This window comes from Rhamphochromis longiceps, linkage group LG3 (genome assembly GCF_057381845.1).
Source record: "Rhamphochromis longiceps isolate RC_006_pf linkage group LG3, R_longiceps_female_GT1.1, whole genome shotgun sequence".
Taxonomy (NCBI): Eukaryota; Metazoa; Chordata; class Actinopteri; order Cichliformes; family Cichlidae; genus Rhamphochromis; species Rhamphochromis longiceps.
In genome coordinates this window covers 1,236,259-1,263,606 of record NC_140559.1, presented here as the reverse complement: position 1 = coordinate 1,263,606, position 27,348 = coordinate 1,236,259, and the positions used below count along the sequence as shown (strand labels likewise).

The window sequence follows — 27,348 nt, the reverse complement described above, 5'->3', positions numbered from 1 at the left end:
CTGAACTCTGAGCTGTGACAGTGAAGCAGTGTGAGAGTGTCAGTAGATGATCAGCAGAGGAAAGTGAAGCTGCTGTGAGCTGATGTCCTGAAGGGCTTTTAAAGAGTCTCTGAGTTTGACAGGAACATGAAGATGTTTGTGGTGTTTGTGATGCTCCTGCACGGTAAGTACACCTTCCTCTCTCTGCTCTCATCATCAGCTTTTCTTTCATCTCTCTCTCTTTAATGTGTTGAAGTGCAGCAGGAGGAGATTTCCATCAAACACTGGATTCTGATTCAGATCAAACAATATGACTGCTGGAAGTTTCAATAACTACGTACTTTATCAAAATTTTTCATAGTTTACCATGTTTCTGTTTTTCTCTTTGTTCATTAAGTTTAGCTCTTTCACATGTTTGGTTACAGTGTTGTACTGTGCAGTTCAAGAGGATGTATTCTCTTTAATAGAACTTTTTCAGCTGTTTTACTTTAATTCCTCTTTAACTTTTCACACATTAGCTTTAATTAGCTTCGTGAGTCATTTCAAATGAAATATACATATGGAAAATAAAATGTGCCCATTAGAAACAATTAGGCACTGATAAGATTCATCTGGTTCAGAGACATCGTTTCTGTGGACACCGGCAGCTGGAGACCTGATGGTTCAACAGTCGATCCTGTTATAGTTTCTTAAAATGTGAAATGTAAATTGTCAGTGGACATCCGTGTGTACTCCATGTGATGAAGAGAAGAGATTTATGTCAGGTCTGAGTGGACCTGAGAGGCAGGATTAGAGGTTTAGTGAAGTCCTATCTGGTTTAACTGAGTGATATGAAGTGATCCACTTCTTACCAGGATCAAGTAAAAAAACAAACAAAAAAACAGTGAATGTCCATCAACCTGCAAACAGTGAGAGCCTCTATGGTTTTTATATAGATTCCACACTGAAAAAATAAAGATAAGAATATTTTTATACAAAATGTAGATTCTTAATAACATCTCCAGAAGTCGATTCTGTTCATCTGGACGTAGCGTTTTGTGGGAGAAACGTTTCATTACTCATCCAAGTGACTTCTTCAGTCTCAGCTGACTGCAGGTTTCCACAACCAGTACATTTGCATAATGACTGAAACCAGCCTGCTGAAGGAACAATGGGCTGGGAGGTCAGTTCCTTAATCTTAATTATGCAAATTCTCATGACCATTAATCAACAACCACTGATCAATGGCCATGAGTGCCTTTCACAGAGTTGGGGAATGGCTGCAATCACAGCATTGTAAGATGGTGACAGATGTACCCTTAGGCTCCCTCCTCAATTCAGAGATGGTCTTTCCCTTTTCACGTAAATGGCCTCAGTACTGGAGTACTTACAAGGTTTATTTACAGGAAAAAAGCAAGACTGGACTGGAACACCAAGAGAAAAGAAATAAATCTTGAAATCATGAAGCGTACCTTAACACAAGCAGATGTTTGATAATCAGAGAGTTCATTGTATTTACCAGTTTCCAAAGGACATTCGTGGTCCTCATTTAAGTTAAAGCAGATATTTGTGTTAGAAAAGTCCCTAAAAGACACAAGTCTCAAGCATAGTTTTTTGGCAGTTTTTACTGGTGTCACATCTATTTTAGGTTAAATTTAGCTATGACATCAGCAACCAAACTGTTGATGATAATCACTTTCTGGTAAGTTTTATGTTCCGAAATCCTCCATTATGTCTAAGATTTGGAAAAACAGCAAAATCAAAATCAGGGCTAAAATGAAGAAATCCATCCTAAAATCATACAGAATGTCTCATCACTCACAGAACTTTAATACTGTACTTATTTGTGACCTGAGGTAAAGGGTGTTTGACTGGCCCTTACTGAGGTTAGCAGTGTGTTTTACCCAAAATATGTGAGTCAGGTGCACTGATGATTACTGATGAATAAATTAAATCTTTTAGTTATGTGAGAAATCTGATAGTTTTGCTTCAAAGTCTAAATAGATTCTACAAAAGTAATTAAAATTAAGAGTAATGTTGTGACATGTGCAGCTGGAATGGAGGAAAACCTGTTTTATAGCTTTTGAGCTGCTGGCAGGATGAAAGTCTAACTCTGGAATGAAGCACACCTAGGCTACAGGTAAAGCAACATTGTTCTCCTCCCCTCACATCACTTACATGCAACAAAACCAGGAAACAAGATGTTTTTCTTCTTCAGTGCAGAGAGACGCACAGACGATCAGACTGAGCTCAGACCAAACTAGCAGCTTCCTCTGAGTGAGTCCAGCTACAGGAGAGAAAAGTGGAAAACTCCAACACTGCTGCTTCAAGCTGCTGACGCTCCACACACTGAATGTGAGTTTGAGCAAAAACACGACTCAAAGGAAGTTTCAGTGAAGGTGGTAGAGGAGGGAGGGGAGCCAGGACTGACTGTACTTCCTGTCTGCTGTTTTCAGCTTCACTCACAGACTCAATGGCTTCCAGATCAGAGGAGGATCTCTGCTGTCCGGTCTGTCAGGAGGTCTTCAGAGATCCTGTTCTTCTGTCATGTAGCCACAGCTTCTGTAAAGACTGTCTGAAGAGATGGTGGAGAGAGAGACCAACACACGAGTGTCCAGTTTGTAAGAAAAGATCAGTTTATGAACCACCTTTAAACCGAGCTTTAAAGAACCTGTGTGAGTCGTTCTTACAGGAGAGAGATCAGAGAGCTTCAGAGGATCTCTGCAGTCTGCACTCTGAGAAACTCAGACTCTTCTGTCTGGACCATCAGCAGCCAGTGTGTCTCGTCTGCAGAGACTCAGAAAAACACACCAATCACAGATTCAGACCCATCGATGAAGCTGCACAACAACACAAGAAGGAACTTCAGGAAACTCTGGAGCCCTTAAAGAAGAAGTTAAAGGTTTGTGAAGAAGTTCAAGTGAAGTTTGATCAAACAGCAGAACACATTAAGGTCCAGGCCCGACACACAGAGAGGCAGATTAAGGAGCAGTTTAAGAAGCTTCAGCAGTTTCTAGCAGAGGAAGAGGAGGCCAGGCTGGCTGCACTGAGGGAGGGAGAGGAGCAGAAGAGTGGGATGATGAAGGAGAAGATGGAGGCTCTGAGCAGAGAGATAGCAGCTCTTTCAGACACAGTCAGAGCCACAGAGGAGGAGCTGAGAGCTGAAGACGTCTCATTCCTGCACAACTTAAAGGCTGCAGTGGAAAGAGTCCAGCGCTGCCCCCTGCTGGATGATCCACAGCTGCCCTCAGGAGCTCTGATAGACCAGGCCAAACACCTGGGCAACCTGACCTTCAACATCTGGAACAACATGAAGGACATGGTCTCCTACACTCCTCTCATTCTGGACCCAAACACTGCTCATCCAAAACTCATCCTGTCTGAAGATCTGACCAGTGTGAGACGAGGAGGAGAGAGGCAGCAGCTTCCTGATAATCCAGAGAGGTTTGATTGGTCCTGGTCTGTCCTGGGCTCTGAGGGCTTTAACTCAGGGACTCACAGCTGGGATGTTGAAGTTGGAGACAGTACATGGTGGGAACTGGGTGTGTTAGCAGAGTCTGTGCAGAGGAAGGGATACATACTGTCTGGATTATGGAGAATATTGTTTAATGGAATTAAAAGTAAATACTCAGCATGTTCACCATCAGCTCTACCCACTGATCTCTCAGTCCAGCAGAAGCTCCAGAGGATCAGAGTGAATCTGGACTGGAACAGAGGAAAGCTGTCGTTCTCTGATCCTGATACTAACACACACATACACACCTTCACACACACTTTCACTCACAGGATGTTTCCATACATTAACACTGTTGATGATGGTAAAGCAAAGGTGTGTCCGTTGAAGGTGTCAGTGTCAGTGCAGCAGATGAGTTGAGGATGATGATGTTTCTAATGTTGTTTCCTGTCAGTGAGTTGAAGCTGTTAAACTGCAGCTGTCCTCCTGCTGCCTCGTTGTTCCAAAGCTCTTTGTTTCTCTTTTAGTTTCACTGTTTCTTTCTGTTTCTGCTGTCCACCTTTTCACATGGAAAATCATTTCACTGTTTCTCACTGAATGACTCCCCAAACTAGATTTGAAGTTCTATCAAGTTTCTAATCATTACAAGTGATTCATGTTTCTATTTGATGTGTAAATGGAGATGATTTAGTTTGCTGGGATATGGACTGACATGTGTTGAATGGGAGGAGCAGTTTGTTGTTGTCTTCTTGTCTGTTTATGACAACAATAAATATGTTGTTGAAACAATGATTCATGTTTAACTCCATATATGAAATGTTTCTGCTCTTTGAATTCTGTTTGATTAAAGACTTTCTTCATGACACAAATGAGATTTCAGTGTATTAATAGAACTAAATAAGCTCAGAGTTGAAAGGCTGGAGTATTATGTACGTGCTTCACTGTCAGGATCTTCAGGGGGATTCAAAGGGAAACATCAAACTGCTGTAATGAGATAAACTAGTTGGGCTGAACACACTTATCTGTAGTTTGTCTCCATCCAGGATCATCAGAATATAATGAACATGTGTGAAGAGCCACAAAATGCTGCTGCCCTCTCAGCATGATGAGCCTTTGTTAGCAGGACAACAGGAAACATGAGACAACTTTCAGAGACAGTAACCAACTGTGGCCACAAGATGGCAGCAGCTGATCTGAGATCCTTTATTGGACAGAAGGACTCTGCTCTGTGACGTCATCAGAGAGACGGCCTTCACTCTGATAGATCTGACGTCATGTCTGCACTGCGATGATGAAAGCTGATAAACACATTGTTATTGATCCATGAAATCACCTCTGTCCTCTCAAGTGTAGCTGTTTACAGAGCTGAAGAAGTCCTTCATCATCAAAACAGACAAACATGTATTTCCTGTATTAAGTGACGTCATCCTCACTCTGACCTCTTACATACATTCTGTTCAGTTTTCCTGCTGTAAGAAATAAACTGTGTGAAAATAGAAATGCAGGGAAACATCCATTAATCACAGCTGAGCCGTTTGTTTCTGACTCACATTCAATGAGGCTTCAGGTGTAAATACCTCAGAAGTGTTTGTGAGTTCAGTAGAAGCAGACCCAGTCGACCATCATGGCCTCCACAGCACTACACAATGCAACAGAAAGGCCTTCATCATCTGCTGAACCACCTCTGAACCACGACGCTCTCCCTGCATCTAAAAGCTGTTAGTCAGGATGAGATGCTGCTGTGATCGCTCACAATTTACCTGTGAGACCTTTGTAAATATTGTCTTTGTTTCTGGAGGAAACACCTTTAGTCTGTTTGTATTTGGAGTGCAGATCTGGGCGTCCATCACTTTAACCTGCACACGTTTAGTTATTGAGTGTAGTTGATGTTTGGCAGCATTTTATAAGTGACAGTTCATGAACGGTGAAGGAACAGAGGACGCCTGACCATCCTACCTGTGTCAGTAAGAAGACTTTCATCACAACTTCACAACTTAACACAACTGAAACCTGAATTCAGTGTTGCATAGTTTACTAACAGTGTGTGCTGACACTGAAGTTAGCAGTTTGTTTCCTAAGAGCTGCTGGGACAAACCACAGTGACCGGCTACAGAGTTTAGTTAAGGTGGTTCTAACATGTGACCTGTTGAATTATTTACAGGGATTTATTTTTCATTTAAAGCATCATTTGTGAAGTTTTTATGAAGTTTACTTCTTTTATGTTCTTTGTGTAACGTTTAGATTTTCTTGTCTGGTGTTTTAACTCTTCAGGTCTCCTGTAACAGAGATGTAAACCACCGTTTTCTGATGCTGCTGCACTGTGACATAGACACGGCCACTTTATTAGGCACACCTTGCTGACTGCAGGTTATAACCCCTGCTGGAAACATCCCCACAGATTTGGATCCTTATTGCCATCACAGCACCACACAGCTGCTCCAGATGCTGCAGGATGCTGGTCAGGGCTCTAACAGTGAAACTTTACTGAAAGTAACAAACCTGAGAGGAAATAAACTTCTGATCTAGCGGCTACAAGGAAAGAAGAAACAGGAAAACATGGCAGAGGCAACTGTTTCTGTTAGTTTCTGTTAGTTGGACACTGCTAGCACCACAGCACCCATGCTATCTTGCATAGATGGAGCGCTTTAGGTTGAAGTTGCAAAATGTTGCTTTTTTTTTGTTTCTTTCTTTGTTTTTTGTTTTGTGCAAAGCAGGAGATGAAGCATCACTGAATATGTTTCCAAACCAACTTCATTCTAAGCCAAAGACTAGAAAATATGGTGAAGCAAATCTTCCCTTTGGCTTCACCTGCACAAGTGCCGAGGTAGGTCTCCCTGCAGGGTTGGTTTTCCCTTCATCAGAGCGCGCTGGGCTGTTTAAATCACGGACAAACAGGATCCCACAGCTGTTTATGTTTTTAAACCCATTTTGCACAGAGACATTTGTTGAAAAATGTATTGATAGCAATGTTGAATATTATTACACAGGAAAAAACAACTACAGTAAAATAATCACATCATGACGCCTCTGCCTTTGTAAATGGAGGGACAGTAACTGCCTGTAAAACCTGCAGACAGTCAGATTAACAGTATTTTGTCTCTATCTATCATTCTGCAATTCATCTCATGTAAACAATAACGTGGCGCACAGCGTGACGTGAAAATAGCCACATACCTTTGACGTTGCGTGACGAACTCTGTATTCCTCGTCCACACGTAAACGCAAAAAAATACTTTTAAAAATCTCAGTTTTCGGTGATTTGAAACGCCGTTTACGTGGACGAAACAGCTGCGTTTTCAAATATACCCGTGTAGGTGCGGACGCAGCGTAAAAGAGTTAGTAGTTTATTTTATTACTACCTGTAATTTATTGCAGATTACTTGTATTTGCTTAATTGTTTACTAAATGTTTGAGGTGTGAAATAAACCGCAATGGAGCAAAATATGGGTGTGTGTGGTTGGAGGATGTGTTCGTGCGCACGAGGGGGGCGGGCAAATTTTTCTTGTAAAACAAAGGGGGGCCCAGCAAAAAAAGTTTGGGAACCACTGGTTTAAACGATGTTAGCACAGAAATATTAGCTTCTGTCATGACTGATGAAGTTACTGGTTAATAAAGTTTCCAGTAAAGTGTTTAATCGCAGCCACAGATTGACTCTAAATATCCCGTTTTTCTTTAGTGCATCTGTAATAAATATGTGCAAGTTTCAGTGCTTCGTTTAAACTGTATGATACTTATACTGACCCAGGGTCAGTGTAAAATACAATCCTAGCTGTGTGAACAAAGCCTGGCTCCTTTAATCCTGCATGACAAACCTCAGGATGCAGGTTATTATTACTCTTTCCTGCTGGCACACCTGTCACACCTGAGAGTCAGCTAGAAACTTACAGTGACGTGGACATCATGCAAAGACTGCCAGACTCTGTAATACTGCAAATGATCAGTGACTCAGGTTAACACTAAACTTTAAACGGCACCTCTGTGTCTCTGTGTGCTGAACATCTAGGATTGAGTCAGGCTGCGTCAGCTGAAGCTGTTATTTGTATACAGGGTGGGTTTTTATATATATTTATATGGTTTCTTGTGTTCTGGGGGCCTCTGGATGTCTGGAGTTTTGATCTCCTCCATACCTGCTTCACACCCTGGAGGACAGGGCTGTGGCCCCCCCACACTCCCTAGCAGATCGTTACATGGAGAAACCTTTGGAATGCAAGCGTGTAACTCCCTCCAAGTTGAAAAACGAACACAAGGCGTTCTTGATTTACTGGCATTTATTGCACACGGGCGCCACCAACGATGCCACCAGAGATGCCGTAACGATGCCGTGAGAACTGTACAACAACATAAAATAATCAATTTCCGCCGTACATTGTTCTCATAGAGAATAAACAATAAAGTACATTATTAAACAACACAAATGCTTACAATTTCACCTTCACAAAATGCTAACATATACACGTGGTTACCATAACTCGCTCGCTCTATCACAAACAAACATCTTATTTTCTATCACAACATATACAAATTGCATACCTCATTGGCCGCATTAACTTGCAGGGGTTAAATGAAATGCTTCTTGTAGTGTCACTCTTTCCCATGGTCGAACACTCCGTTGCATGCGTCTACATATCTCTACCACCACCAGGGAGAGACGAAAGCATGCTGCGCTCTACCGAGTGTAGCGTGTACCAGAATATACCGTCGACCTCAAACAACAGACTAAACATTGGTTCCACCCCGGAAACATTCTGTAAACCCTTGTAAATGTATTTACACCAACAACATACATTACATCGCACATATATTAACAATAAGGTATTTCACTTATTCATTGTAACTTGAACCATAAAATTGTCTCAAATTGCATAACTGCTGCTGACGGCAGCCACAAAGCGCGCTGATCCACACAGGTATGCACACGGGTGTTCACTGCTCGTAGACCCAAATTACACCTTTCTTGGCTGCTACTTCGAAGCACATCTGTCCTGCGTGCTGCACAACAACATTGAATATTTAGTATTTACTGCTGTTTACACTTAGCTAGATTAATGCGATGGTGTTGTGTTTAGTATGTTGCTTTGTTTTTTGGTTTTTTTGTCTTTTTTTGCTTGTTTTCTATTCCTCTCTCAACAGGTGATCCAGGAGATTTTTTTTCTCCCCCCCTTTCTCACTGTCCCTCTCCCCTTCTGTTTTTCCCTTCCTTCCTCTTTCTTTCTCCCTTTCCTATCTCTCACTCATGTCTGTCCCGTCTGTAACATCTGAAAATAAAATATAATAAATAATAAAAACAAAGATCGACCAAATGGACCAATACGGCAATGCCACGATGATCCATTTGGCAAAGTAAATCCTTTGGGTATCCTTGTTGGTCTTCAGACAACAATTCTGATGGCTAAAGAACCAAATGGGACAGGCAAAAAAAATAAATAAATAAATAAAATAAATAAATAAACTGTGTCTCTGTGTGCTGAACATCTAGGATTGAGTCAGGCTGCGTCAGCTGAAGCTGTTATTTGTATACAGGGCTGGGTTTTTATAATCGATTTCTCGATTAATATCGTTTCTGGCTTGGATAACGTAAAATCGATTCATTAAAATCCTGAATCAATTTTTTAATATAAATTTATTTTGCCCGAAATGCCAGAATCTCAGGTGAAATCTCACAAAATTTCAACAACCACCAAACAGCTAAGACAGTAAATGAGAGCAGGAACATGGACTCTGCACAAAGACGTAAACACACAGCGCGACCCGCGGATCAGAATCAGTTAGATGTCGCCTTTCTCACGGTCGGGGCTGAAAGCCGACAGCTGGCTGATTCTGATCTGTCGGCGGGTCCGCGCTTTGTGTTCACGCCCTTTATGTGCTGATTCTAAAGCAGATTCGGGACCTTGTGAATCGGAATTGAATCGATTCTAGAAATCAGTGACGATACCCAGCCCTACTATATAGAAAGGCCCGAGGATCACTGGAGAGACCCCAAACTTCCTCAGTTGTCAAAGATTATATTTGTGCTTGTGTGTCTGACTGTCTTGTGTCTCCTCTGCAGGGAGAGTTCAGGTCCAGGATCAAACAGGGGACATCAGGAACAGAAGCAGCTCCATTGATCCGACTCCTCTGATGGCTGATCAATCAGTTTGATCTGTGTGTTCTTTGATTATTGATCAGTGATGTCAGAGTGGAGTCAGTGTGATGTTGTTGTTGTGTGTTTGAGACTTTTAGTGTCCATGAAGGTCTCTGCTGCCGTAGATCCTCTGAACTGTGACAGAGGTCTCACTCTGGAGGAAACTCTCAGCACTTTCCAGCAGCTCCTCCATCATGGAGGACGTTCCCTCACTGTAACAGGTGGAGGAGAGAGGAGAGGAAGCACAGGTGGATCCTCTGAGGAAGAGGAGCGTCCTACAACCACATGATCACATGACCAGAATGGTATAAGTACAAAGTCAGATTAATGGGTTTGCAGGTGTCCTTAAAGTCAGATTCCTGACATCATGTTCACCAGGGAGGACAAAGGATAACTGTTTGCTGAGCTGAGCACTATATGCAGTCCGCCTTTGTTTCCGCGTCTTCATTCACTTTGAATTAGTTCCACACGGCTCACTTGTTTCTCCTTCTCCCAGCTCTGAGCTGCAGCCGGGGCCTGGGGGCGGGCACTCGGCGCCTGTGATTAACCCCTTACATGCCGCTCAAACATAGACAGGTCTCAGACCGTGGTATCGATCCCCGGTATCGGGGGACTTTTAACGAGTACGAGTACTTTAGAAAATGTGGTATCGAGGCCGATACCGGTATCGGTATCGGTGCATCCCTAGTGGTGACGGCAATAAAAAACACATTTCCTGTTTGTATACATTTTTTACAAATAAGACATTATGGGAGAAGGAGGGAGGAGTGTGCACAACACAGGATGAATGGACTCAAATGTGGAAAGCACAATGGAAATGCACTACCTCACAAAGATGGAGGGAATTTGGATGGAAAGTTTTGATTAGGTTCTTTATCACCTCTTACCAAAAGATTTATTATGATAGGAATCCCCCGTATGCTGGAGAAAATATGGACACAGATGACTACACGTCTGATATGTGCAGGCAGAATTTTAAAGCTTGTGTGAAATGGGGTCAATGCAGTTCTTAAGCATGCATGCAAATGTTCATTAGTCAGCTGTGAGCGAGTCTTTTCCATTCATCTTTAAATGCCAGATTTTCACTTGGTAAAATGGACTGATTCTTATATAGCTCTTTTATACTCCCCCAGAGTTGTAAGTGCTCTATACAACACATTCACCCAGTCACACCCATTCTTACAAGCAATACCTCTATACTGAGGGCTTTCTAACTACACTCACACACATTCATACTCCGATGGATGCATCGGAGAGCAACTTGGCGTTAGTATCTTGCCCAAGAATACTTGGTAGACTGGAGGAGCCTGGGATCGAACCTCTAACCTTTCAATCAATAGGTGACCTGCTCTACCTCCTGAGCTACAGCCACCCCATCCTTGCACATTCCCCACTCCCGCCACAACAAAGCAATTAATGCTATGAAAGACTTCACCCACAGGAGGCCCCTCCTCACTTCACACCTATGAGGGTTTCACACCACCGTCTCCCACTACAACCCTTCATATTCATGAAGCAGATGTGAGGAAGCAGTTTAACCCTTTAGAAATACTAAAGAACCAATTCAATTCAATTGTATCTATATAGCGCCAAATCACAAGAAAAGTAGCCTCAAGGCGCTTTATATTGTAGTAGATACAGAGAAAATGTTTGTTTAGGTCAGTTATATTTCTTTGTGCAGTCATTTGGTTTGTTAAGTTTGCAGTTCTTTGCCTGAGTTCAGTTTTGTTTCTTTGACATTTTTTTGAGCTTAACATTAATTACTTTTGTAAATGTAATATTTGGGTTAAATGAATGAAAACTGTTTTTCTAATAATTCTTGTGACTCCTTCTGCTTTTTCAACTTGGTTCATCACACAGCCCTAAATATTTGTTTAATGTCCTGGTCAAATATTACTCCAAGGTGTTACTGGAGGCCAAGGTAATGCCATCCAGAGCAAGTATCTGGTTGGATACCATATTTCTAGGTATTTTAGGGCCAAGTATAATCACCAGCATAAAGTTAGTTGTCACCCAGGCTTTTATATCAAGCTCTGCTCTGTTCAAGCTATTAATTACTGCACGCAGGAGAGCCAAAACACATCAAACATTAAAGTTCAGTTATGCCAGCTTTAACCTTGGGATGCCTCAGCTTCTCTTTTATATCCCCCCACACTCAACTCTCTGCATCAGGAAGCTCCTGCCACTGGTCACCCTGGGAGTTTCGTCCTTCTACACCCGAACAGTTAGCAGATAACATAGTGAAGCATCGCCAAGAAGTTTTTACAAGGTCATGCTGACACAAAATTTGACTCTGACTTTAAACACTGGTCACTTCAGGTGTTGCTCTGATATACAGAAAATGACATCACGGCTCAAACTCTTTGTCAGTAAACCATTTCTTTATTTAACATATAAAATTTTGGTTTAATTGTTGCAGGATTTCATTACACAAACAAGCTGAAAAAAACCTGCAGAACACATGGATCAATGCATTCTTTAAAAATATAACAGGAAACAGATTTCTTAATCAAACTGCTGGAACAAAGCGAACCACTCAACACAAACACTACAGTGGAACAGTTTAGAAAGCTTAAAATGTAACAAGAGGCACATTTTCATTCATAGGGGCCTAATCAGATCTTTACAGAAGACTCCACCTGAAGTCTGTGGAGCTTGATCTCAAGGGTTTAAGTCTGACCCTGAAACCAGAAGAGGATCTTTCTGTCTCTGCAGATTCACTGCGATCCAGAGATGGCAATGATTTCAGTCCTGCATCACGCTGATGTTTGCACAGAGAAGATAATTTAGTAAATGTTTTTGAACATTGGTAACAGTAAACTTCATTATCATTATGCAAATTTTTACTCTGTGAATGTACTCGTGGCCATTGACCAGTGGTTGTTGATCAATGCTCATAAGAATTTGCATATTAATGATGAAGAAATTGACCTCACAGCCCATTGTTCATTCATTGGGCCGATTTCAGTCGTTATGCAAATGTACTGTTTACAAGATTAACGTAAAAGCGGGAATCAAGACGTAACAGTTTATTTGTAACATGGAATCGTTTGTGAGTGGAGTATGAACTGAGATTACTCAAACTCTTTCACAGATGAAGTTCTCTTTAATGGGTCTGCGCTCATGCTTAGTATGATCACATGATTGTGAAAAGGTTTTGTCACAGTGTCTGCACTTGTATGGTTTCTTTCATGTGTGGACTCGTTTATGCTTTTCAAGCTGACGTGCACGGATGAAAGATGACCCACACTGATCGCAGACATGCTTTTTAACGCCACTGTGAAGGAGTTCATATTGTTTGAAGTCCTTTGAAGTGGTGAAGCCTCTCCCGCATTCTTTACAGTACCGTATTTTCGCAACTATAAGGCGCACATAAAAGCCTTAAATTTTCTTTAAAAAGTGCGGCGCGCCCTATAGTGCAGTGCGCCCTGTGTGTGTTGTAAGGAGGACGTAGTAGAGAACACCATGAGAACACTAAAGGGTGAAGTGTGGGCGTTGATTGTATATACCGGGACAATCGCACATACCTGTATAAAAGGTCAGGTATGTGCGTTATGCAGAACATCATTGTTTTAGCAACCCTGAAAACGGCAAAGAGACATGCTTATGAAGCGCAGTTTAAACTGAAGGCCATCAGCTACGCGGAGGAACATGGAAATCGAGCAGCCGGGAGAGAATTTAAGATTAATGAATCGATGGTTCGCAAGTGGAGGAAGCTGGAAAACAAGCTCTGAAAGGTCAAGAAAACACAGCTGAGTTTCCGCGGACATAAGGCGAGGTGGCCCGAGTTGGAGGAAAGACTCGAGCGGTGGATCATCGAGCAAAGAACAAGTGGGAGAAGCGTTTCGACGGTCACCATTCGACTAAAAGCAGTTTCGCTAGCAGAAGAAATGAAAATTGAACATTTCCAATGAGGTCCGTCTTGGTGCTTTCGTTTCATGAAACGGTGCCATTTTTCCATCCGGACCAGGACTACGGTAGCGCAGCAACTTCCAGCGGATTATAATGAAAAGCTGGCCATCTTCCGCTCCTACTGCAGCAAACACATCGGCGACAAAAACATCCAGCCCAGCCACATCACTAACATGGACGAGGTGCCGCTCACTTTCGACATCCCGGTGAGTCACACTGTGGAGAAGAAGGGGACCAGCACAGTAGCGATACGCACAACGGGGCACGAAAAGTCTTCTTTCACTGTTGTGCTTGGCTGCCATGCTAATGGACAGAAACTGCCACCTATGGTGATTTTTAAGAGAAAGACTTTGCCTAAAGAGAAGTTTCCAGCAGGAATCATCATTAAGGCAAATGAAAAGGGCTGGATGGATGAGGAAATGATGAAAGAGTGGCTGAGGGAGGTGTATGTAAGGAGACCAGGTGGTTTTTTCCACGCATCACCATCGCTGTTGATCTGTGACTCTATGCGTGCCCATCTCACAGCCGATGTGAAAAAACTAGTGAAACAAATGAACTGTGAGCTTGCTGTCATTCCGGGAGGCCTGACAAAGGAACTCCAACCGCTGGGCATCGGTGTGAACCGGCCGTTCAAAGTAAGGCTGCGAGCGGCGTGGGAGCGATGGATGACCGATGGAGACCACAGTTTCACTAAGAGTGGAAGGCAGCGCCGGGCGAGTTACGCCACAATTTGCGAATGGATTGTAGATGCTTGGACTAACATGTCTGCTGGCACTGTTGTTTGAGCTTTCGCAAAAGCCGGCATCATTTCCGAGGAGCCGCACGGCACTGAAAGTGACTTTGACGGTGAAGAAAGTGAACCTGGAATGTTTGATGGAGATTTAGCGCAGCTGTTCAATTCAGACACAGAGGATGAGGACTTCGATGGGTTTGATTGATGACAATTACCGGTATTAAAAATGTGAGTACTAAACTCAGTTTTGCTTCCGCTTAATTGTTAAATACGCATACTTGTATGCGCCCTATAACCTGGTGCGCCTTATGTGTGTGTTAAATACAGTAATGGCACACACAACTGAGACTGCGCCTTTTAGTATGGTGCGTCTTATGGTCGTGAAAATACGGTAGTTCATTTTGTCTCCAGTGTGTCTACGTTGATGTATTTTCAGAGTCCTTCAATGACTTAAAGTTTTTCCACAAAGGTCACAACAAAAGTCTTTCCCACAGCGATTACAGGGTTGAGAAATTGATCCATTTGTGTCGCTCTGCTTCTAAACAAAAACACAAAGACAGTAAGTCAGTCCTTCAACATTTTTCTCCTGAACGTCACCTGAAATAAAGAGCATCTCTGCCAAAGTCCAATTACATTTTACTGTTTACATTATCACACTCAGATCAATTTAATGTGCTATAAAAATGATAAGAGTAAAAACATTAAATTAAAACTAGTTTAATGCTACAATAACAATAACGATTCTCAAACACTATCCCTAAAAACCTGTGATTAGAGTCTGAATAATCATTCAGAGCTGCCTTTCCATGCAGTAGAATTGCTAACATGCTAACACAATTTGATGAGCAGAGTTGTTTCAAACAGTCGGGCTGACAAGATAAAAATATAAATACATACCTCACAGTAACCGCACTTGTAGAGTCTTTCTGGTGTGGATCTGTTGGTGTGCTTTCAGGTAATGTGGAGATTTAAAAGTTTTCTCACACAGGTCACATTTATAAGGTCTCTCCTCGGTGTGGGTAAACATGTGACGTCGTAACTCTGCGTTTGTTGTAAACTGTTTACCACACTGATCACAGCTGTACACGTCATGTCTGGTGTGAATGCGTAGGTGTGTATTTCGGCTCCCTATCCGGCTGAAAGTTTTTCCACAAATGTCACAGCTGTACGCCTTAATTTCAGAGTGGGTAACTAGATGACTCTGTAAGTTGCTACTGTGAGTAAAAGCTCTGCCACACTGATCACAGGTGTACGGTTTAACTCCATTGTGGATGAGTTGATGTGATTTTAAGTTTGAAATGTGCGTAAAAGACTTTCCACACTCGTCACAGCTGAATGGTCTCTCTCCAGTGTGGATCAGTTGGTGTGTTTTTAATGTTTGAGACTGGGTAAAAGACTTTCCACAGTCTCCACAGCTGAACGGTCTCTCTCCACTGTGGATGAGTTTGTGTGTTTTTAAGTGTCCAGACTGCGTATAAGATTTTCCACACTCGTTACAGCTGAACGGTCTCTCTCCAGTGTGGATCAGTTGGTGTGTTTTTAATGTTTGAGACTGGGTAAAAGACTTTCCACAGTCTCCACAGCTGAACGGTCTCTCTCCAGTGTGGATGAATTGGTGTGTTTCTAAGCTTCCAGACTCGGTAAAAGACTTTCCACAGTCTCCACAGCTGAATGGTCTCTCTCCACTGTGGATGAGTTTGTGTGTTTTTAAGTGTCCAGACTGCGTATAAGATTTTCCACACTCGTTACAGCTGAACGGTCTCTCTCCAGTGTGGATGAGTTTGTGTCTTTTTAAGTTTCCAGAATCGGTAAAAGACTTTCCACAGTCTCCACAGCTGAATGGTCTCTCTCCACTGTGGATGAGTTTGTGTGTTTTTAAGTGTCCAGACTGCGTATAAGATTTTCCACACTCGTTACAGCTGAATGGTCTCTCTCCAGTGTGGATGAGTTTGTGTCTTTTTAAGTTTCCAGAATTGGTAAAAGACTCTCCACAGTCTCCACAGCTGAATGGTCTCTCTCTGGTGTGCATGACCTGATGCATTTTTAGGGAAGCTTTCACAGTAAAATCTTTCCCAAACTCGTCACGGTTGTATTTTTTTCTTCCGCTTCTTTCTTCAACGAAATTGTCGGCCTCCTGAGAGCGTTGACTTCTCGATCCACGTTGGTCCTGCAGTGACAGAGATACAAACAGAGGCAGTGATTTGTGGGAAATGCATTATTCTAACCGGCCTTTTAGTAGTGGTATTTTGTGAGCTTATATATATATATATATATATATATATATATAAAATTCACGGTTCGGTTCGGTTCGATACTTTGGTGTCACAGTTCGATATTTTTTCGATACAAAAAAAATGTTCATGCCTTTTTAATTTGTCATTTATTAAATTTTCACGGCACATTCCGCACCACATCTCTGTGCGTTCATCATTTGTTTGAAGCCAGCTCACCTCCTGCAACTACTTTTCCGAGAATACGTGCTTCTTTTGTGGTTCGGACTCCTTCTGACATTTCTTTGGAGGTGGAGGAACATCACAGTAATTGCTTAAAGGAGCTTCTTCGACATCTTTAAGAGTTCTAAACAAATGTCTGTCCTCCTCCTGAAAATCTTATGTATGCAAACACGCGTTGCAACTTCTTATCTTGTGCCCGTTTTTTATTTTGACAGCGAATGCGCACCTGCGGACCACTTATGTGCAGCCCTGGTTATTTCGCTTGTCATATTGCAGCCACAGAAATTCTTTTGTCCATGAAACCATAAAGCTGCACTTTCTTTTTGCCTTATAGTCTGATTTGTCATAACTTCTCCGTTTTGTGGTAAGTTTTTCTTTGGCTGTCACTTCTTCACCCTGACCTGTCTTATTTGGCTCAGCAGAACTAAAATATTGTGGCGAGCTCAGACAAGGAGGAGACGGAGGTATCGTTTGGTCTTGCTTCCCGTGAGCTAGCCAGGGAGCACAGCCGTTTATTGACATCTGCAGAAGAACACTGCTGCTAGCTAACTGCTCAGCGCGGCAACAGCACAGCAACAACAACACCACCACACAGGGCGCCCTCTGACCCCGGAAGGACACACCGTCGCAGCGAGAGGGCGTCACCCGTCACTATGGCAACATAAACAAAACATAACTGTACAAACAGAACCCCGAACAGCCCTGATCCGCTACAATATATATCCTGCTGCTTTTACACACGCACTCACATAATGCTCAGCGATTCTCTGCACGATCAACCTCTCACATGTTTAAGCTTGCTGCGGGAGATTTCACTTGTCATGTTTGCATAGTAAGCTAACGATTAATAAGACGATGTCAGAGGAATTGGTGCGCAAATTATCATCACTCACAGATCAGTGCTGTCGCTCTCTATACACAGTTCGCGCGATTGCAAAGTGAAAGCAAAAAAACAAGCGCAAATTCAAACGCGATTTCAATATGTCACATATTGGCAGTGGCTCACCGATGCCAATGACATAATTACCCAGCTACATTTCCGAAAGAATGCAAAAGCATTGACATAGATTTTTCCTTCCTACAATAGCCCGACGGGCAGGGTAGCCCATCTGAAAAAAATCGCTAGCCCCAGGACGTCGGGCTAGCGATTTTGCGAGCCCTGTATCTGATTGAGGAATCACTCATCTTTGGAAAAGAGAGTTTATTACAGAGAAATGCCTCTTTCCAAAATAAAAGCTATACTATCCGCTTCTTCTGGGCTATATTCTCAGCAGCATAAGGAGAATCATGTGCTAACAGCTGTCTAAATGACTCGGCTAAAGTTAGTAGCATGCTTGTTGTTTTTGTCTTTGCACTAGGATGATGTAAATGTGCAGTCATATTCGTTGTGTTCCCACTAGTGCTTTCAGGTTAATCTCGTTGAAATGACCTTAACGCCACAACACGGCAAATCTCCGTTAACGAGCTACCGCCGATCGCCCCGTGCATGGGGCTAGACGGCCAACACGTTAACGAGCTAACTGCGCTAACACACTAGTTCCCACCTATGTAATTGAGCATTGCATGGCACATCCAACATACTGTTTTACTTTAGTCCATGACTCGCTTACCTTCAGGGTCATACGTCACATGAAAACCAAAATAATTCCAAACGCCAGATCTGAATGGGGGGGGGGGGGTCCATGTTGAAAGTAGAGCTTAACTTCTGTCTCGCTAGCTTGCCCTGCGCTCTTCCTTCTGACGATGCTGTCTGTGTTGAGCGCTCAGTAGATCTGCGCTCGACAGTGCAGCCTAGGCGGAGTAGTCGAACACAGATTCACTGAGCGCTCAACACAGACAGCATCGTCAGAAGGAAAGTTGATAAAATAAATTACAAATTTTGTATTGTTCGATACATATGCGTACCGAACCGAAAGCACTGTATCGAACGGTTCAATATCGATACGAATATCGTTGCACCCCTAATTAATAATATATATATATATATATATATATATATATATATATATATATATATATATATATATATATATATATATATATATATATATATATATATATCCCCCAACTCCACATATATATGTTGGAGATTTGTGTTCATACTGGAGTGCAAAATTAGAACCAATGGAAGATGGACAAGAAAAGTTCAAAGCCATCATGTCTTCAGTTCAGAAAAAGGAGAAAAGAAGAGGAGAAACGAGCAAAAGATGCAGGTAAGCAGATGTGTGATTGGATAATGGCAGGTCATCCTGAACCAATCAGAGTCAGAATACTTTATTAATCTCTAAGGAAATTATGTGGGTTACAGTTGCTCCAAAAAGAGATGGTAAAAATAGCAACAGTAACAGACCAAACTCCAGACAATACATTATGTTACAGATTTTAATATTAATTAGTCATTGTCAGTTGTTGATTTGTCCTGTTCTCATTGTATGATAAATTATGATGGCTGTTTGCATACTCTCTCTCTTCATGTGTGTGTGTGTGTGTGTACGTACAACAGCTTTATGTTAATGTACAATCCTTAATATGTTTTGTCTGTGTGTGTGTGTGTGTGGGGGGGGGGGGGGGGGGGCGCCAGAGGGAGTTTTCGCCCAGGGCACCAAACTGGCTAGGACCGCCACTGTTTGTATGTGTGTGCAAAAGCAAATGTGCCAGGCCTCAAAGACAATGGGTGGTTTGCACAACAAAAGCAGGATGTGAATCGAGCATATGACCCGTACAAATCTCAGCAGGGGTGATTAACGCACCAGAAAATAAAAAAAGTCAGTGATTCTAGTAGGTGTTGGTTTCAAGGGATTTCTGCAAATTTGCGCAGGGTTAGTAAATGTAGTGTTGAAGTTAGCTCGGTGCTTACCTTTAGATGAGCCCACAAACCGAGAGATGAAGCTGGAACTCTTTCCAAACACAGGAAACAGGTCAGGGAGCAGAGACCCACGTGGTTCACGCTGATCGCAGCTACGATCCAGGAGACAAGGGTGGGCAGATCGATGCAGATATCGATCCAAACGTTGGTAGTGGTATATGATCGATACTTTAGTTTGTTTCTCTCCTGGAGGCTCACTATTTACTCGCTCTGGATGAAAAAGCAGCTCTGTCTGTGTGAACACCTCTTCTTATGCGGCAGACGCACTTTGCTCCGCCCCCTTCTTCCTGCCCTGCTGGGATTTGTTACTGTGCCGTCACGTGACTCAGATGCACTCAGAGACGCATTTGGACTGCAGAGAGAGAGAAAGAGGAGCAACATGTGGAGATATTTTCTGACTGTAAATGAAAATGCTGGAGAACAGCTGGAAGGCGTGTCAAGCCACAGGGGACCACAACAAGCTGCAGAGTTCAGCTTATTTTTTCACACCTCAGTTAAACGCTGTGACTGAAGTCTCACTGCACACACTCAAACTTAGTGTTTGTGTACACCTTGGTCATTATAACCTGACACTGATCAGCGCTGCTCTGACGACCACACTCACATCCATGTAAGCATTTAACTGGGATGATCTGGATTTACTGCACAATGCTGAACGTGTCCTTACAGTACAGGGAATAACTCTGTGTGTTCCTGTAGAGAAACTCTGGGTTTGTGTGCTGACGAGCATCTCTCACAGTATGATACAAAGGCTCACTCATACCTTTCCACACATGTGACAAATTCAAAAAGATGCTGAAACCTTTAGAACATCATAAACTACACATTGTTGTACTCTTTTAGGATGGAACAGCTTTCAGATTTATTTACTCTTGAAAGGATAAAAGATGTTTTTAAGAATTTTGCATTCAAGAGGAGAATGTTTAAATAAGTCATGTAAATGAGAATGTCAAAGTTGGTGGCTGCAGTATATACAAATTGGTGTATCTCAAAAATAAAATTATGAAGACACTCAAAATTAATTTGGAAACTGTTTTATGCAACTTTTTTACATTTACAATTTTCAGGGATGAACCTCTGAAATTACTTTAACTAGAAATGCGTGTAAAAATACCACTATTGCAATTTATGTAGTTACTGATGACTTAATGCATACATATGATTAAAATTTGGGATATAATGGTTGTATTGATGTATAGCAACTTCAAATACTCCCAGAAATGGCACTGCAACATGTAAAAATATAAAGATAAGCTCAGGCGGACTGGGTTCTTTAGTAGGTCTAAAGGGTCAAACTGCGTCCTCACATCTGCTTCATGAATATGAAGGGTTGTAGTGGGAGAAGGTGGTGTGAAATCCTCATAGCTGTGGAGTGAGGAGGGGGCTCCTGTGGGTGAAGTCTTTGATGGTGGTGATGGCTCTGTGCTGGTGGGAGTGGGGAGGTGGGGGGATGATGGACCAAAGTGTCTCTATTGTTGGGGAAGGTGGAGGTGTCGAGGCTGCTTGATGTCTCATCAAACCAGCAGTAAAAGTCGTTGAGGGTGTTGGCCAACAGCAGGTCGTCAGTGGAGTGGGGCTGTGTGCTTATATCCTTACTCTCATTTCCCTTAGCGCATCTGTAACATGACACTTCTGTCGGTGCTACTGGAAACTGCATTTCCATCACACTATATGTTGTGATGATCTCAGTTCAGTCATGGTGTGTTCTGCAATCCTGCTGAATTGTGTTCCAGTCCCATCGACTGTGTATGAGCGTACAAACAAGCGTATGGCGGGGATGAATCGGAATGTCGTGAGCCTCGGCATCACATCATCATAGTGGGTGTCACAGTAATACTCGGGCAATTCGGAGTCTGGCGAGTCTGAGAGGTCCCATGCTTGTATGTCTCCCTCTGAAAAATGAGAGCAATAACAAGATGTTATATTTTGTTGCATAGATACTCACACACACACACCCACACACATTTAACCTACCATTTGGTTTATTTAGTTGTCAGACGCCTTATGATTTTAGGTTTGCACAGGGTAGAATGCATGCCAGTCTTCAGACAAGTCGCAAAATCATCAAAAACAAGGCGTTTTCTAAGATCCTCGTACGCAGTGTTGAGCCTATCCCTCTTGATGGTGTCGTCAATCTGGCTAAAGAGACGCAGCATAGCTCTCCAGTCGCACCACTGTATAAAAACATGTCCTTAAACCATGTAGTGCGCTCTTCTATGTTATTCTATGAATGTTATTTGTGACCATCTGTTGTGTTAAAACTAGTAACCCCTGTCTCACTCTTAGTTCAACATCCCGAAATCCCGATTTTTAAATAAAATGATCTCATCAACCCGTGAAAGAAACCCCAGTAGATGCGTAAAAACTAGTTAAATTAAAACTAGTGGTTTGATTAAATGAAACGCTTGTGAACAAGCTGACTTTACCCATTCAGAAGAAATTCCCACTTGTGCCGTTTTTAAAATGAAATGCATGCATCGCTGCAAGCTGAGATATTGTCAGGATTATAAAATTAGTGTGATTAAAACACTATTACCAACACGTTTGACTAGATGTAAATAAAAAGCATCCCCTCTTTGTTAAGGTGCACTGTGAAGCAACACGGCTTCCAAAACAAAGAATTGCTTTTAAGAACACACACGTCTGTATAACTGAATGTTGAGATACACCAAAGTGATGAAAATAGTTTCATTAAAAACCCTATGGTTTGTTTAAATTAAAACCCAGTTAAAAACACATAAACTCATACAACCCCTCTGACGCCCTGTGTGTTTCCACACATGAACTCGCATGCCCCCGAGCGCACCTGAACGCGCATGCGCACACGCACGAAACCGGTCAAACCGCTTTGGTTGGCCGCCAACTTGGACTAATGCCCCCTTATTACCACTGTGGGGAAAACACGTAAGACTGCAGTGAAGCGATGCAGCAGATGAATCCCTGGCCAAAGGTATCGTACTTAAATCAGACTACTGATCCAGCCACATCAGCCTTTTGTGAGGTCTGTTTAAAGTAGACTAAAGATGAACTGCAGCTTCCTGACTGTGAGCACAGAAACACATGTTCATACATGCAGCTGCAGCAAACTTACATTAATTTTAAATAGATTTGTTACTCTGATGTCTGTCTCTGTGTTAGTCCTCTGACAGACTGGTGACCTGTCCAGGTGTACTCTACCTATGACTACTGGGACAGGCTCTAGGTCCTGTAATAGAAACTTTCTGTTATTCTCATTTAAAGTATTTAAGTGCTTATGCATATGCTTAGTTGTGACACTGTTACTGTTCAGTGAAAACTAGATGAACTTACTTCAGCAGTTTGAGAAAACAACTCCCTTTACAGGTGCTGATAAGGCCAAGCGCACAAAACAGCTTAACCATTGATCCGTGTTTGTGGATGGATTGATCCGATCCACAAAAAAACATTTGTGTCATCGTGTTTAGATTATTGTAATGTCCTGTTTACCAGCCTGGACAAATCACGTCGTTCTCACCTCCAAGCGAGCTCACATTACTGCTATTTAATTTTCTTTATATTGGCACCAAATAAATTTCAGGATTTGTTTCAAAATTCGCGTGTTAACACACAGAACACTAAATGATCACGTCCTAGATTATTTTTCTAAGCTTCTTACAAAGTAAACTGCTGCTCGTTGTCTCCGTTCAGACTCATGATGTGTTAGTTGTTCCCTGTACACGACTAAAGACTAAGTGTGACAGAGCCTTTCAGTCTGTGGCACCAAGGCTGTGGATCAGTCTGCCTCCACAGCTACGTTTAGTCGACTCTGTGGATTCTTTAAAAAGCAGTTCAAATGTTTCTGTTTTACAGACTTTCTAATGACAAACATTTTATTGAATTATTATTAATTTATTTTAAAACTACCTGTTTATTTTACTGTCTTACTGAATCTTTATTTTCACCTAATGTTCATGTTTATTTGAGCCTTTTGTGTGAAGCGCTTTGTGACCGCTGTGAAAAGAGCTTAATAAATAAACTTTAATTACTTATCTCTGAAAATCAATCAATCAATAATCAATCAGTGAGTTTGTGCGTTTGAGTTTGTGTGTTGATGGAGGCCACGCTGCTCTCAGAGGACTGTGTGTGGTTGTGGTAAACGTGTGAGCTGCTGCTGCTTCTTCCTCACATGTTTGATATGTTTCATATTTCCAGCTGATGCTGATCACCCTAACCTTAACATCACAGACCATCCTTTGGTTCTTCTTCTGTTCCTCTGAAACTTCCTGTGTGGTGCCTTTCAAATTAAAAGCCCTCCCTGACTGTAAAGACTGGACTGTGCTGCAGCTGGTGGAAACAGTGTGTAGGTGTGTTGTGTTTGATGGAGGACTGAAGTGTGTGTCCAGCTGAGCTCTCTGTGTGCTCATATATACAGATGCTGATAAACAAATGTTTGTATTTGGACCCTGTTACTGATCAGGACCTGCTGTGTGTTTCCTGTCCACAGGTCTACAAAGAGTCGCACTTCCTGCTGTGGTTCAGATGTTCAGCGTGTTGCTTTGTTTCTCACATGTTGGCTCCACGGTCTCTGCTGCTGTGGGCTGATGTCATGCAGCAATACAGCTGCTCAACATCTGGCCTTGTTTTGCTCCATCAGCAGATATTTGACTTTTACATCACATGATATTTGCATGCAACCTTCAAACACGTGTGGAGAATTCATTATTTCTTTTTAGTAAATAACAGAAAAAAGAAAGTAAGAGAAAATTTATTCTGTAAAACGTGAAAAATTCCACACACATGTAACTCACCACTGTGTGAACATCACAGGGGAGAAATCGTTTCTCTGAGTCAGAGATGAGTGTCAGTAACACAAAAGTAACACTCAGTGTCATGCAGTGACTTTTACACAACCAGATCAGATGAACCAACTCACACTAAAACATGCATTTTGCTGCACTCTTTACACTTGTTTCTTTTCTTTCTGCTCTTTTATATATTTTGTAAAACCACAAAAAATATTTTATATCAGCAGCAAGTTTCCTCAAACTGCTGCATCACAGCTTTCATGCTCTGACCTGCAAGTGAAATGAGATAAAAGCTCTTTATCAGTAACTTATACAACTTCTGGCAGGTTAATGTCTGAACTTTGGAGTGAAACACACCCTTAGTTACAGGAAATAACACCACTGTCTGTAACTAAGTGAATCCACCTTAACACCACCTGTGTGTGTGTGACTGCATTACACTCCCACTGCTGGGAACCTGAACAAGAACCAGAACAAAGTCTAAAATACAAGCTGACAAACAGCTGCACCACCGAGTGACACTTTATTTTATAAACTTCACAACAGGTTTCATGTTGTGACCTGTGGAGGTGAAAAGACACAAAACCTGTTTTACAGCTTTTGAGCTGCAGGCAGGATTGAAACACACCTTAGTTAAAAGTCAAACAGCAACATTTGTCTCCTCCCCTCACGTCACTCAAATGTGACAAACCAGGAAACAGGAAGTTCTTCCTCCTCAGTAAAGAGAGACGCACAGACGATCAGACTGAGCTCAGACCAAACTAGCAGCTTCCTCTGAGTGAGTCCAGCTACAGGAGAGAAAAGTGGAAAACTCCAACACTGCTGCTTCAAGCTGCTGACGCTCCACACACTGAATGTGAGTTTGAGCAAAAACACGACTCAAAGGAAGTTTCAGTGAAGGTGGTAGAGGAGGGAGGGGAGCCAGGACTGACTGTACTTCCTGTCTGCTGTTTTCAGCTTCACTCACAGACTCAATGGCTTCCAGATCAGAGGAGGATCTCTGCTGTCCGGTCTGTCAGGAGGTCTTCAGAGATCCTGTTCTTCTGTCATGTAGCCACAGCTTCTGTAAAGACTGTCTGAAGAGATGGTGGAGAGAGAGACCAACACACGAGTGTCCAGTTTGTAAGAGAAGATCTTCAAAGGATGAACCACCTTTAAATCTGGCTTTAAAGAACCTGTGTGAGTCGTTCTTACAGGAGAGAGATCAGAGAGCTTCAGAGGCTCTCTGCAGTCTGCACTCTGAGAAACTCAAACTCTTCTGTCTGGACCATCAGCAGCCAGTGTGTGTCGTCTGCAGAGACTCAGAAAAACACACCAATCACAGATTCAGACCCATCGATGAAGCTGCACAACAACACAAGAAGGAACTTCAGGAAACTCTGGAGCCCTTAAAGAAGAAGTTAAAGGTTTGTGAAGAAGTTCAAGTGAAGTTTGATCAAACAGCAGAACACATTAAGGTCCAGGCCCGACACACAGAGAGGCAGATTAAGGAGCAGTTTAAGAAGCTTCACCAGTTTCTAGCAGAGGAAGAGGAGGCCAGGCTGGCTGCACTGAGGGAGGAAGAGGAGCAGAAGAGTGGGATGATGAAGGAGAAGATGGAGGCTCTGAGCAGAGAGATAGCAGCTCTTTCAGACACAGTCAGAGCCACAGAGGAGGAGCTGAGAGCTGAAGACGTCTCATTCCTGCACAACTACAAGGCTGCAGTGGAAAGAGTCCAGCGCTGCCCCCTGCTGGATGATCCACAGCTGCCCTCAGGAGCTCTGATAGACCAGGCCAAACACCTGGGCAACCTGACCTTCAACATCTGGAACAACATGAAGTACATGGTCTCCTACACTCCTCTCATTCTGGACCCAAACACTGCTGATCCAGAACTCATCCTGTCTGAAGATCTGACCAGTGTGAGACGAGGAGATGAAGGCAGCAGCTTCCTGATAATCCAGAGAGGATTGATGATTCCTACTCTGTCCTGGGCTCTGAGGGCTTTAACTCAGGGACTCACAGCTGGGATGTTGATGTAGGAGACAGTACATGGTGGGGACTGGGTGTGTTAGCAGAGTCTGTGCAGAGGAAGGGAAGCATACAGTCTGGATTATGGAGATTATGGTTCTATGAAGGTAAATACTACACAGGCTCACCATCAGCAGAATCTGCTCTCTCAGTTCAGAAGAAGCTCCAGAGGATCAGAGTGAATCTGGACTGGAACAGAGGAAAGCTGTCGTTCTCTGATCCTGATACTAACACACACATACACACCTTCACACACACTTTCACTCACAGGATGTTTCCATACATTGGCACTATTGATGGTGATAAAGTGAAGGTGTGTCCGTTGAAGGTGTCAGTGTCAGTGCAGCAGATGAGTTGAGGATGATGATGTTTCTAATGTTGTTTCCTGTCAGTGAGTTGAAGCTGTTAAACTGCAGCTGTCCTCCTGCTGCCTCGTTGTTCCAAAGCTCTTTGTTTCTCTTTTAGTTTCACTGTTTCTTTCTGTTTCTGCTGTCCACCTTTTCACATGGAAAATCATTTCACTGTTTCTCACTGAATGACTCCCCAAACTAGATTTGAAATTCTATCAAGTTTCTAATCATTACAAGTGATTCATGTTTCTATTTGATGTGTAAATGGAGATGATTTAGTTTGCTGGGATATGGACTGACATGTGTTGAATGGGAGGAGCAGTTTGTTGTTGTCTTCTTGTCTGTTTATGACAACAATAAATATGTTGTTGAAACAATGATTCATGTTTAACTCCATATATGAAATGTTTCTGATCTTTGAATTCTGTTTGATTAAAGACTTTCTTCATGACACAAATGAGATTTCAGTGTATTAATAGAACTAAATAAGCTCAGAGTTGAAAGGCTGGAGTATTATGTACGTGCTTCACTGTCAGGATCTTCAGGGGGATTCAAAGGGAAACATCAAACTGCTGTAATGAGATAAACTAGTTGGGCTGAACACACTTATCTGTAGTTTGTCTCCATCCAGGATCATCAGAATATAATGAACATGTGTGAAGAGCCACAAAATGCTGCTGCCCTCTCAGCATGATGAGCCTTTGTTAGCAGGACAACAGGAAACATGA

The 27,348-nt window shown here is 42.4% G+C and overlaps 3 protein-coding genes and 1 pseudogene across 6 annotated transcripts in view; 3 read left to right on the top strand and 1 right to left on the bottom strand.

Annotated features, from left to right (window-relative positions):
• The window catches only part of LOC146672452 (uncharacterized), a 47,894-nt gene that overhangs the window by 8,210 nt on the left and 12,336 nt on the right, over positions 1–27,348 (top strand). Inside the window, exon 8 of one of the 2 annotated variants that reach the window (XM_085385923.1) lies at positions 15,623–15,627. In XM_085385923.1, coding sequence (XP_085242049.1) covers positions 15,623–15,627 — 5 coding nt within the window. Of the gene's footprint in view, positions 1–9,458; positions 9,809–15,622; positions 15,628–27,348 lie in introns of those variants that run through there. The other variant, XM_085385931.1, reaches the window with a different exon arrangement.
• On the top strand, positions 113–26,628 carry LOC146672453 (nuclear factor 7, ovary-like; annotated as a pseudogene). Its single transcript, XR_014908108.1, has 3 exons — positions 113–163; positions 2,011–2,098; positions 24,980–26,628. The product of XR_014908108.1 is annotated as a nuclear factor 7, ovary-like (transcript).
• Positions 157–3,832, top strand: LOC146672455 (nuclear factor 7, brain-like). 2 transcript variants are annotated; one of them, XM_085386271.1, is made up of 2 exons: positions 157–2,098; positions 2,177–3,832. In XM_085386271.1, exon 2 carries the CDS (start codon positions 2,432–2,434, stop codon positions 3,830–3,832), a length of 1,401 nt encoding a protein of 466 aa, XP_085242397.1. In that variant the 5' UTR covers positions 157–2,098; positions 2,177–2,431. The 2 variants fall into 2 exon arrangements, with proteins under 2 accessions (XP_085242397.1, XP_085242387.1); XM_085386261.1 differs by having other exon boundaries at positions 2,012–2,098; positions 2,182–3,832.
• On the bottom strand, positions 13,720–16,333 carry LOC146672454 (uncharacterized). The gene is made up of 2 exons (XM_085386601.1): positions 15,076–16,333; positions 13,720–14,716 (listed from the first exon to the last, which is right to left on the bottom strand). The coding sequence occupies exon 1, from the start codon at positions 16,217–16,219 to the stop codon at positions 15,077–15,079; it is 1,143 nt and encodes a 380-aa protein (XP_085242727.1). The 5' UTR covers positions 16,220–16,333; the 3' UTR covers positions 13,720–14,716; position 15,076.